At 36.7% G+C, this 12051-nt stretch overlaps 1 protein-coding gene across 1 annotated transcript; it reads right to left on the bottom strand.

Annotated features, from left to right (window-relative positions):
- Positions 1 to 410: 410 nt before the first annotated feature.
- LOC6576831 (protein obstructor-E) lies at positions 411 to 8520 on the bottom strand. The gene is made up of 6 exons (XM_002002780.4): positions 8392 to 8520; positions 8127 to 8184; positions 3887 to 4109; positions 2908 to 3026; positions 745 to 1141; positions 411 to 685 (listed from the first exon to the last, which is right to left on the bottom strand). Exons 2-6 carry the CDS (start codon positions 8164 to 8166, stop codon positions 514 to 516), a joined length of 951 nt encoding a protein of 316 aa, XP_002002816.1. The 5' UTR covers positions 8167 to 8184; positions 8392 to 8520; the 3' UTR covers positions 411 to 513.
- Between the last annotated feature and the right edge of the window lie 3531 nt (positions 8521 to 12051).

Here is a 12051-nt window from a genome sequence, read left to right as displayed (position 1 = left end):
CGCAATTCTCACAATTCGCACAATGCAATTTTCGATGCGTTTTATCGAATGCTCCTTGTCTGCCAAACGTCATACACATGTCCAACGCAAGTGAGTGTATATATATGTGTGTGTGTGTGTGTGTGTGTGTGCTGGTTCGAGTTGTTGCTGTTTTGTTGCACACTTCTGTGCATGCTCAACGGCAAATTGAATTTATGCGCTGCAGGCGCATTTAAAGCGGAGCAAGGACCGCATTGATTGTATTCTGGTAAGCTATGGAGCTGCCAGGGTATACCCCTATGGGCTCCATTTTTTTCCAAGAATTGCAATTCTTGTCTGTATGTGCATAAAGAAAGCTGTCATCTCTTGTGCTATTGGCAAAAATCGGAACGCAAAAATATTTAGCTGGCTTTAAATAGTTCCGCATATCATTTGAGATTTACGGATTTCGTGATTGGCGGAATCCGACATTTATTTGTGTACAGGATGGGACGCACTTAAGACTAAACACAGTCGGCATTTGGACCATCGCAGTTACTCCTCCTCCAGCTCGGGCTCCTCCTCATCGACGACGACCTTTGGCTTCGGCTTGCGCCTGGAGGCGCCACGCACTCGTGCCGGCCGCTTGGTGGTCGTTGACTTTGGCTTGGGATTCTCCAGCTCATCCAGCTCCGCATCGGTTAGACGATCCTTGTACCAATCAGCGCTGCATGGGAAAGCTTGTTACATATATTTAACACTTGATTGAGCTACCGCAGCGCTTACCAGTCGGGCACCTTGCGAGCCCAGTCGCAGGTCTTGTTCTCATCGTCGAACACCTGGCCCAGCTTGCAGCCGTTGCGACGCGGCAGATCTCCGTTCACGCACACATAGAAGAACTGGCAGTCGTCAGGATCGGCGTATCGCGGATGGGTCACGGCAATGCTCTCGTTCACCTTGGGGCACTGGAACTCAAAGATGTCCTCCGATTTGCAGCCAGTCACGCCCACCTCATCAGGCCACGTGCAGATGCCAGTCTTCGGATTGAACACCAAGCCCGCCGGACAGGTGATCATATTGAACATGCCATCCACACAGAAGTAGAATTTATCGCAAATACCGGGCTTCTCGTGGCCAAAGTATCCGTTCTTGCGTGGACAGTGCAGCGATGGCTGGGGAGTCTCTGTTAAGGATTATATGAATATGATGTATGATAATTTAAATATGCGAATTGGTATATTTAAATAAAATGATATTTATAATTCTTTCGTACTTGTAATGTTACTACTACTACTACTACAAATATTACTACAATAAATTCTAATATCTGTCCGTCTACTCTATTAATACTACTACTACTAATTGAACAACACTAGTGCCAATACCACTTCTACTACTATTTCTAATAGTACTTATATTAATACTTCTACTACACAACTTCTACTACTATTTCTATAACTATTTCTACTACTAATTCTACTACTACTATACAATGATTTCTACTACTAATTTTATTACTAATTCTACTACTATTCCTACTACTAATTCTGCTACTATTTCTTCAGATATTTCTACTACCAATTCTATTAGTAATTCTAGTACAATTTCTGTTACTATTTCTTACTATGCACTCTACTACTATTTTTACGACTATTTCCACATCTATTTCTACAACTTCTTCTGCTACTATTTCTACTATTCTTTCTACTAGTCCATCTAGTATTACTTCTTTTACTACTTTTTATTGATTTTATTTTATTACTTCTACTACCAATACTTTTTCAAACACTTTCTATTACTACTTTTACAGCCACTAATATTTCAGATACTACTTCTACTTTACTTTATTACTTAATTATCACAACTACTCTTACTACTAGTAGGAAGCCTATATACTTGAATTCTTTAAAAGTGCTTTAACAGAGTGTTTGCTTCAATAATTTATATGGTGTACTTTGCATATGTATAAAGTCGTGTGTTTTTTATTCGCCCCCTGCATAGTTTTCAGTGTCGAGGCAGCATTCTTTGGCTGCAGTTGTTTATGCTCTAAACTGAAAGTTTACTGCCGCAGCCGTTTGCCAACAGTGCAACCTACTGGAAGCCCATATCTTAGCAGGACCAACTTCCTGTGGCCCAACGTTGGGCAGTTCCTCTGGCAAGGAGCATGCAAGGAGTATGCTCGAGCATATGTAGACGTAAATCGATTATTCTGCAGTACTTGGACAAAGGAGAGGAGGAAAAGAAAGAAACCATATGCTGGTCAAAGACAAAGGTAATTGAAATGGCCAGTGGGCGAATATTAGGTGTGCTAATTGCTTCAATGTATGAACAATTATTTATTTAAATTTTGAAAGCCAGCAGCTCTGAATTGCAATGAAAATATCACTAATTGGAAATTAGAAAATAGAGTCGACGTTGAGCCTCTTTACTGCCAGCGCAAATGCCTAAAAGAAAACCTTGGTGGCCACGTGTCAGCCATAGCTGCCCCGTCCCGTTCCCCCTTGGCTCAGCAACAATAAAATCATACTGAGCGTGACAAAATAAAATAATAAAATAAGAAATAAAACAAGTCTACCAAGGAAATGGCTAAAATAAAAACGAAGCACCCAAAACAACGGAGAGTGAGAGAGAGAGACCCATCCAAGTCAGGGGACCAAAGACCTATTGACGACAACAATTTGGGTTAACCATCTCGCATGCTGTTTTGCATAATAACTAAGTTAACTTTATTTTTTGTATTTTGTTCTTGTTCTTCTCTGCATTTTTGTTTTTGTTTTTCGAGCTTTAAAGGTACGCGTAACGAGCAAATAAGTGTGGGCACGGCCGTTGTGTTTATTGGTCTGATTTTAGTCAGGTTTAAATATAGCGGCAAGCGTGAGATTCCACGCTGAGCCACGCGCTCTGCATACTAAAAATAAATTGAAGAACCCAACTTGATTCAATACTCACGCAGCTTGGAACGCTTGGAGCAGTCGATATTATAGGGCAAATCGCATTTCTCCTCGATGGGCGAGTAATCGTTGAAGACCATGCCATCGGCACATAGACGCTCCGTGGGCACACCGTCTCTGTAATTAGACCAAATCCGGAACTAAATTAGTGCATTACCTAAAATATATGAAATCATTTGGTATTGAAATAGCTTCGAGTTTATCTGGTGTATTCACCGTAAGCCAGTTGTTCCATCTTTTCACTTGCTATTTTTATGTTCACAAAGAGCTTACACATCGTTGGATTCGTGTCATATTGTAACACTTTTTTTCAGCACACCTGAATTATTAATACTTGAAGAGCCAATGATTCGAAAGATAAACAAACGCGCATTTTTACGCATCATTGATTAAACCGAATGAAATAAGGTAAGCGAAGCAGTTTAAAAGGCTGAGATGGCTGCCTAATGCAAGGAATATAAAAAAGACTACATTTAAATGCAAATTAAGTATATATACCACTAAGTATATATGTATATATATATGTATAATGTAGAAATTTTTCCACCCTGAGCCCTTTGAAAACGCGAAGTCAGTTTCATGTATGTCATCCCTATGTCTGTCCATCCGTGCTTCCTTCGGTCTGTCCGTAAGTGTAAACGCATTAATCTCAGATGTTATAATAATTATATACTTGAGATCTGCTATGTACCTCAGGGTCCAGCACGCACACCTCAATTCGATTTAAAGAAATCGATAGCTGATCTCGTTTTAGAGCTATCGATTACAAACCTAATCAAAAATCAGTCTTAATATTATATCTAGCCCAGATTTTGATAATCTGGAACAAATTGATTATAGAATCAATATTCGGTATTCCTCATCTACTATTGCATTATAAAATATTTTCAATTTTATCTCGATTTTATTTAATATTTCTGCCATTATCTCATTCAAATCTCCGTCGACATATATGTACGTATATATCTGTGACTTACAAGCACGCATAATATTTATCGCACTGTTTGCTATCCGGATAGAAGCCATTTGGCTCCGGGCACTCCTCGCTGGGCTCGTAGTCTGCCGCTGCCTGCACTTGTTTCCGTTTGGGCTCCGCTGCCGCTTCCTGAACAGGATCACGTGTTCTTGGTGGCAAATGGCGCTGTGAGGGTGGATGGCCCGGTCCCACTCGCATATATGCACGTTGAGAAAGCGTTGTTCCTGTGCGGGCGAAAAAATATATTGCATAAAATTAGCAGGGAAATTACTGATATGATTTCATTGAACGAATAGGCTTCGAAAATAGCCTGAATATAAATATTTAACATATTTACATGAGTAAACATTGTAAAGCAATATTAAAGAAATTTAAGGTAAATGTATTGTAAATAATATTTAGCGAAGCTCAGTCAATAAATTAAAAATTCGGGTATAGACATTTAAAATATTTTCTACAAATAAATATTAAGAAAAATATACAGGAAAATTTTAAGAGATTTTATTATTAAGTTATTATAGTTATTTAAAGAATTGATATTCATTTAATAAATAAATATATTATATATTTTATGTACATATATCATATGCTATTGCATCAAAGTAGCAAAAAACTAAAAAACAATCAAGTAAATTATTTTTAAAATAAATTATTAAATAATTATTTTTAAGCTCCATTTCTATTATTATCCACAGCGCAATTTTTTTTTTTTTTCAATGTATAAGTAATATTATGACTTGTTTTCTTCTCTATTTACCGGCCGGTTAGTCTTACCACAAACTCCAGCCCCAGTTTTGTGCAGTGCACAAGTTTACACATTTTTTGCTTAATTTTTAGACGCTTAAAACCAGTTGCTGGAACTTCATAAATGCCGATATGTATATGAGTCGAGCGTGTGTTATTTCGTTGTGTTATGAACTGGGAGTGGAGATTGCGACATGGGCTAATCAGGCAAGCGACCTCAAAAGTGAAAGTTACGACATACAAAAAATAAATAAACCTCTCAAGAAGCGCCAAATCAGCTGTTTTTCTGCCAATCAGCTGGAGGTGAGCTAATGGCACGGCATGGCCAGGGCATAGCCAAGGCATGGCCATGGCGTCTTCCATTCGCAGAGCCACTGCCGTGCACTTCCGACAAGCTGCAGCGAATTGCAACCACTCGTGGCACTTCAAGGTGAACCACTTTAAATGGCAGCATTGCAAAAAAAAATAAAATAAATAAATAAATAAAAATATCAAAAGATATACACAGTCGAGACACGAAAATACAAGAAAAGACGAATTGAATTCATTTCCAAGCCGATCCGACGAGCGCAGTTGTTGTTGCCCCGCCTATTGGAGTGTGACTGCCTGACATTCGATTAAACGTTAATAAAGAAACAATTCCACAGAGCAATTAGTGCGTAAAGTGTCAGGCAACATTTAAGCCAGCCACCAACACCACAACGGCAACAACAACAACGCCAACAACAACAACAATAAAAACAAGTTGTTGCCACTGCAGCTGCCGCTTGTCATTGAAACACGTTTTCGTACACGACTTGACCAAAAAAAAAAAAAAAAAAACAAAAGAAAATAAACAAAAATAGCGGCTGAGAAAAAAACTCACAAAAGGCAGAAAAAGTTGCTCTGACTTTCGTAGTTGATTTTGGCTATACTCTAGCTGAGAGACTGAGAAAAAGCACTTCAGCTATATGAAGAGCTTTGCAATATGAGTTAGTGAAAATAGATTTTGTTTACCAAGTTGAAGGCTGTTCTGGCTAATACTCCCCCAAATATAGACTCAACTATGTATTTTCATATAACTATATCGATAGATTTGCTTTGATGTGAATTGCACTGTGTCTCCCTATACAAAAAATAATATAAATGAACAAATTATTAAACTAAATATTGTATTTAATGAATTAAATCAAATCTGGCTTTTCAGAAAGTTAAATATACTTTATGTGTCTCTTTATTAACAGAATAAAATAATAATAATCTTTTAAAATAAAAATTTACTAAATGAAAAAATGACATATAATAAAATAATTAAAAGCTTAATCTTCATTAAACAACAAAATTTAAAGCTTTTGGAAAATGAGAAGCATATTCAATTGCAAGACATTCCATCTATATATTTATCTATGTATTGTGAATTAGAGGTCTGAATAAATGTAATTACCTCAAACTTGTATCTAACATATTTATATGGCAATATATGAAATATTTTAATTTTCTTAACTCAAGCTTTCTTCCCATACAGTTATTTAAATGTCTATAGACTTCTTTATACATTATTTGGCATATGCTCAACTACGTCGCATATTGGTTGGGCATGCGCTTAAAGTTTTCCGTGGATCTGGCAGCTTGTCAACAAGTTTATCATAGAATCCCGGTTGCGACAACCGTCGTCTGTCCCTTGTCCCCTGTTCCATTTCCCCTGTCCCTCCTACTCTGATGACTCCTCGCGTCCCCTATGACTCGTATTTCCAGTCCGGTTAAACTAGATTAATTGAGTGGCTTAGCTGCCGAAGCTGATGAAATTGAGAAAAAAAATACCCAAAGTCTATTTTTTTGCCTTGTTTGCTTTCATCGTCGAATCGAATTCGAGTCACACAATTTTGTGGGTGGTCGGGAGTCACATACAGAAATAAAATAGGCGTGAAACATGCGTGTGAAGTTCATTGAACATTTACCAGATAAAATAGAAACAGCTGGCAGTATATCTTTTTCAGGTCGCTCGCTCAACTGTTTTGAGTTGGTATTTAATCAAGCCGTTCACACCAAACGGGATGACATTAAAGTTGTCTAGACTGCGTTCAAAAGGGTGTAAGCTACAAACATGAGAAGCACGTAGAGCGGCGCAAGGGACAAATGGATAACTTGTAAAATTATTAAAGTTTCTCCTATTTGACATAGACTGTCATAGCTCGAACATAATAACAGTCTAATTTATTTTGATTGTCCTATTTGTTTAATGGTTAGCCTAGTCTATGGCCAATAGTGCTCCCTACTTGTCATACCGCACACACAACATTTGCGCTGTAATTAAACCAGAATTCTATTTCTGATGCCCACATATCTATATATATATATATATAGAGAAAGAGAGAGAGATGATATTTAATGAGGAGCGGCGCTCAAACAATTGCCAATAATTTTCATGGCCATTTTAACATGATTACAAAATATGACACGTCTATTTATTCGCTAACCAAAATTATGCACACATATGCAAATGCAATTTACATATAAAGCATGAAATACCAACAATAACAAAACGGGAGGTGCCTGACTAGGAAATACCCTGAACAGTATAAGGTTGTATTTAAATAGTTAATTATAGCATTAATGAAAATGAGTTTTCATAATTTGATAGTTGATTTTAAGTAATTAATTCAAAGTATTAATTGTAAACATTAATTCATTAGTTTAAAATAAATTTTACAATTTAATTTCATTCCTTCCACCGCCTGCCTTAGAAACTATACAAATTTCGGAAATGTTACAGAAAATTTTTGTCTGAATTTATTTATTTAATACCTTAACTTAACCAAAAAGCTAAAGTGCTTAGCTTTACTTTCTCGCATAATTCAGAAGATAGACGGAATAATTTCATTCATATGGGTATTCATAAAGAAAAGCTAATTATCTAGTTTGGCATCTAGCTTGCAAGATTTTTAAGTTCCTCCCAGTAAAAATTTTAAAGTAGAATAAATTATTTTAATATTTGATGAACATTCTTTAAAAAGTTCATCTTAACAATAAATACTCCAATTTAAATGAAAATGGAGACGGCGACTCCTTCTTCGAATGCTATAATCATAGACTCTATACAGCTTCTCACAATATTATTATATTATATTTTATATATATATATTTGTATATACTCCATAAGGTCACGTGGTCATCTGTTACATTCACATTCACTAAAATCAACACACACTCTTGATAATGATAGTATGTTTAGGGTATTGATACAGCATAGCCATTCAAATTGCACAAATTCACAATTGACGACAGTTTCCACCGAAATCGATGTTGAATTATTAGGGAAAAATTGCATTTGTTGCCGCTATTAATATGCATTTGGCAAATAACTGTTTCAGCTGCGGCTCGAAATGAATGCTAATTGTTTGGCGATGTCAAATCTATTTGAATAAAATTACTCATTATGCTGACTGCCGATGCCATCTCATTAATTGCCATCGAGAGCGAGAGGGAGAGGGAGAGAGAGAGCGAGAGCCTTCACTTACCCACGAGCAGCGCGAATATGCAGATTTTCATTGACGCCATTTTGTTCAACAGTTCGACCTGTGCAAAGAGAAGCATTTAAAATTCGTTGTCTTTGTTTAATATTTGTTCTCTTATTAACTATTTTGGTAGGAGCACGAGAATCTTTTGTTGGCACAAGTTAGACAAGTTCATTTGGATTACCCATCAGGCTTTGCACACTTTGCAGCACTAGTGCAGTGTTTCAATTCCACTCGTTTCACATTTCATCACATTTTCACTATTTACCGTGTTTTCCCTGTGTTTCTTCGTGCGCACGCGTCGCCCTCTCAAAGCCAACTGTTCGCTTTGCGCCTGTCTCAAATACTTTTTAAATGTGTTTTGCGACCTGTTTGTGTTTTTGTTGTTATTGTTATTGTTGTTGCTGCTCACTCAAACAACAACAGCTTAAAGCAAACGAAACAAAATGTGTTAAATACTTTATGCAAAATGCATCTTGGCTGACGGCCTCGACTGCGACTTCGACTTCGGCTCCGGCTTCGGCTTCGACTTCGGTAATTACGCATGCGCCACCGAAACCGGCTTGAACTTTTTAAAGCATACAAAAAGCTCCCGTAAGTCGGGCTTGAAATAAGCTTGAGCTTTGCCGGCACTTCAGCGAAAAATACGTTGTTTTAAAAAGAGTTTAAAAACTGAACTTATATGCTACAATAAATACTAGCGTAGGCTTTTGTTTATTTTTAGAGATTATCTCCAATTTCTATAGAAATCGGACAATTATTTTACCATTTACATAGCAAATAAAAAAATTCTGATTACAATTGATAATTTTCTATATAATTATCTTGCACGTATTTTCCTACTTTCATTAAAAAAAAACAAAAATTATTTGTCAAAGTCCGCAGCGCGTTCTGTAAAAGCTTTTAAGAGTGTAATAATTTATAAAATAGGAGTTACAAAAAAATTGAATTTGAATGTATATAATTTAAGCTATTATTATAACCTAATCCAATTTAAAGAACAGTTGGATGCCCGATATAAATAATACCGACATACTAGCCAACCAATTTGTTAAAGTTCTTAGCAAAATGGGCTATAGAATCTTAGACAATAAAGGGCCATAATAAAATAAGAAAAAAAAATCCATATCCTAATTTTTAATTATTATAGCAATGAAAAAATACCTAATACATGACCATACATATCTTTACATTGTAATTGCACAATTTTGAAAATGCTTTAAATTTGTGCATAATTTAAAAAATAAAAATAAAAATAAAAATAAAAAATGTACATTTAATACCAGCCTTAAAAGGGATGTGTAAATTTGATAAAACTAGAACACGAAATATATATGAAAACAACAGCCAACAGAAATTTTGAGAGTACATGGCGCACTTTGTAAGGATTCACGAAGCGAACCGAACCTAACCAGACCCGTACTCGTACCCGTGCCCGGACCTGGAACCAGAGCCGGAGGCAACAATTTGTATACGCTAGGAGAAACATAATGGAAATCCAACACGAAATGCTCGTTGAAATATTGCATAACTGTTACGAGCGTTACGAGCGTGCGTCCAATAACAACGCTACCAGAATTTGTCAAAAGGCCGAAAGCTGTCAGCCAGTCAGGCACCAGGCCGGCATATGGCCTGTAGCTCCCAGGCCAGTCCAGGCCAGGCACGGCTCGACCAGGCATCGATGATTTGCATTTTAAAAATTAACTAAAAATTATGACAAAATGTTTGTGTGTGTTTGTGTGTGTGTTTGTGTGTGTGTGCGGACGGCTTCAGGTGTCGCCGGCTCAGGTCATGTTTGCTGCATCATTGTACAGGCCCATGTCCAGCACCGTCTGAAACTACCAAAAGTTCTCTTGGCTTGTTTTCTAGCTGCTTGACTTGCATTTGCCATGTCACTGTGCGTGTGTATGTGTGCTTGTGTGTGTGTGCGTAATAATTGTGATTGTGACAAATTGTCTTTTTGTGCTAAATTTGCTCGAGCGCATCTCCTGTTCGCATTTAAAGCGTCCCATTTTATTTAGCATTTGGCTATATATACATATATGCAAATTGTTAACTTCAATGGCAATTATGTAAACACTCTGTATATTTATATAACAGATTAGGGGCGTAAAAGGAAATAAGCAAATTGAAAGCGGAAAATCAACAGCAAATCTGCACGCTGCAAAATTATTTAAATATATGAAACGGCTTTAAACTTTGACCTGACGAACAATAATAGCGCCGAGGGCATGCGACTTAAAAAGGCGTTCTTAAAGAAATTTAAGGAATAAGCTATGATTATTTTATTTTATTTTATTGTGCTGTGTTTCTCTTCAACATTTTTGTTTGACAGCCACACAGAAAACTAATGCTAGAAACTTATTTTTAACAGAAGTTAGATTATGGCTTTTCAACTGAAAAACTTTACCATTTAAGGATGTTGTTTTTTTTTTATATTTTATTTTTATAATATTCTGTTTGACATTTAGAAACAAAAACCTTGATGAAATAAGTAAAATAAGTATACTTAAATACATAGAAAATTTCTATATATGTATAGCTACAAGGTATTTTTGGATTTATTTTCTACAACAATAATGGGATGAGTCCCTATATAGTTATAAATATAATGCATTCATAAATATGAAAGATTTATTTAAAAAAAAAATTTTTTTAATATTTGTACATAATTCTTATACAACTGCGAATTTTCAAAATTGCTTAAACTTATACATGAAATATAGGGTATTTTTGTATTGTTGTTAATACATTTTCTAATTCTGTATTCTTGAAATTATAGTATATATGTATACACCATATTTCGGTATACTTCAAAATACTGTATATTTTTATAGACTTGCTAACACACGATATTTCTGTATAAATATGTATATACCTGAAACTGCAGGGTATTTCAACATGCTAGCAAAATATTTGATAATTTTATAAACTTACTTCAAAATTTTCAATTTCAATTTCTATTTATTTCAGTTTTTGCTATAAATACAGATTTTAGTGAATTGTATTTTACAATAATTAAAGAGAATATATGTGAAAATATAGAGTATTTATACATTGAAATTACTTATTAGTTCCCCACATCAATCACAATTCACACCCAAAATAAAGCTGAGGAAATACATTTAAACATCTCATCCACACTCAACATGTTGTCTATGGTCAAATTCACTACATCCGTCCTATCCGGCGACTTTTGCAATGTGAATACGCGTCCAGCATAGACGACCTAAGCACATAATCCCTGCTATCATCCCAAACGGCGACAGATAAAGTTTATTGTGATTTCGTTGGGATTATGAAGCGATTACATAAAGCGACGCCGCACAATGCGTCCGCCCCATTAGAATGACGATTGAAATTCAAACGTTGCGGAATTTTCGGACTCCATTGTCACGGGACCGAGCACGTTGCATGTTGCACGTTGCACGTTGCTCAGAGTTGTCGCGCTGTCCAGGGTTGCTCTGCTCGCTTGACTAACGGCGGGTCGCGGTGCAGCGGCTCGGCTGCCACAAAGTATGCAATGGCAGCTCTCAAGTGCCAGCTGCCTGCTGACTGCGCTCGAAACTTTACCAAAAGCTAATCATAATTTTCTCACAGATAGCGCCCACTCTATCTCCCTCTCTCTCTCCCTCTCTCTCTGTCCGCCACTTGTGCACGCGCCGTAGCAGCTTTAGTTTAGCTTTCGCTTGCAGTTTTTATCAGCTGCAGCTTTATTTTTATATTCAATTTTTCGTGAACCGCAGCGCCATAAGCGCCACGTTATTGTCATGTAATTGAATTTAATGGCAATACGAATGGATCCGCATCCGGTGGGCGGTGGGCGGTGGGGGGCGTGTGGTGTGCAGCGGTCATTCAATGTATTAGCCGGCGATTATCTGGCACTTTTGTGCTGCGCTTGCAACATCGGGCAACAATGGCAACGCCA

Source organism: Drosophila mojavensis, unplaced genomic scaffold (assembly GCF_018153725.1).
Source record: "Drosophila mojavensis isolate 15081-1352.22 unplaced genomic scaffold, ASM1815372v1 contig_36, whole genome shotgun sequence".
NCBI classification, from domain to species: Eukaryota; Metazoa; Arthropoda; class Insecta; order Diptera; family Drosophilidae; genus Drosophila; species Drosophila mojavensis.
The sequence above is the reverse complement of the archived record's forward strand: the minus strand, read 5'-3'. Positions and strand labels throughout refer to the sequence as shown.

What these genes read in the sequence shown, in the direction of transcription:
- LOC6576831 (XM_002002780.4), bottom strand. Translation starts at nt 8,166, where the DNA reads ATGGCGTCAATGAAAATCTGCATATTCGCGCTGCTCGTGG. An exon ending in GATAAATATTATGCGTGCTT is followed by an intron (nt 3,027 to 3,886) that starts GTAAGTCACAGA and finishes GTCTAATTACAG; the next exon opens with AGACGGTGTGCCCACGGAGC. An exon ending in GCTCGCAAGGTGCCCGACTG is followed by an intron (nt 686 to 744) that starts GTAAGCGCTGCG and finishes TTTCCCATGCAG; the next exon opens with CGCTGATTGGTACAAGGATC.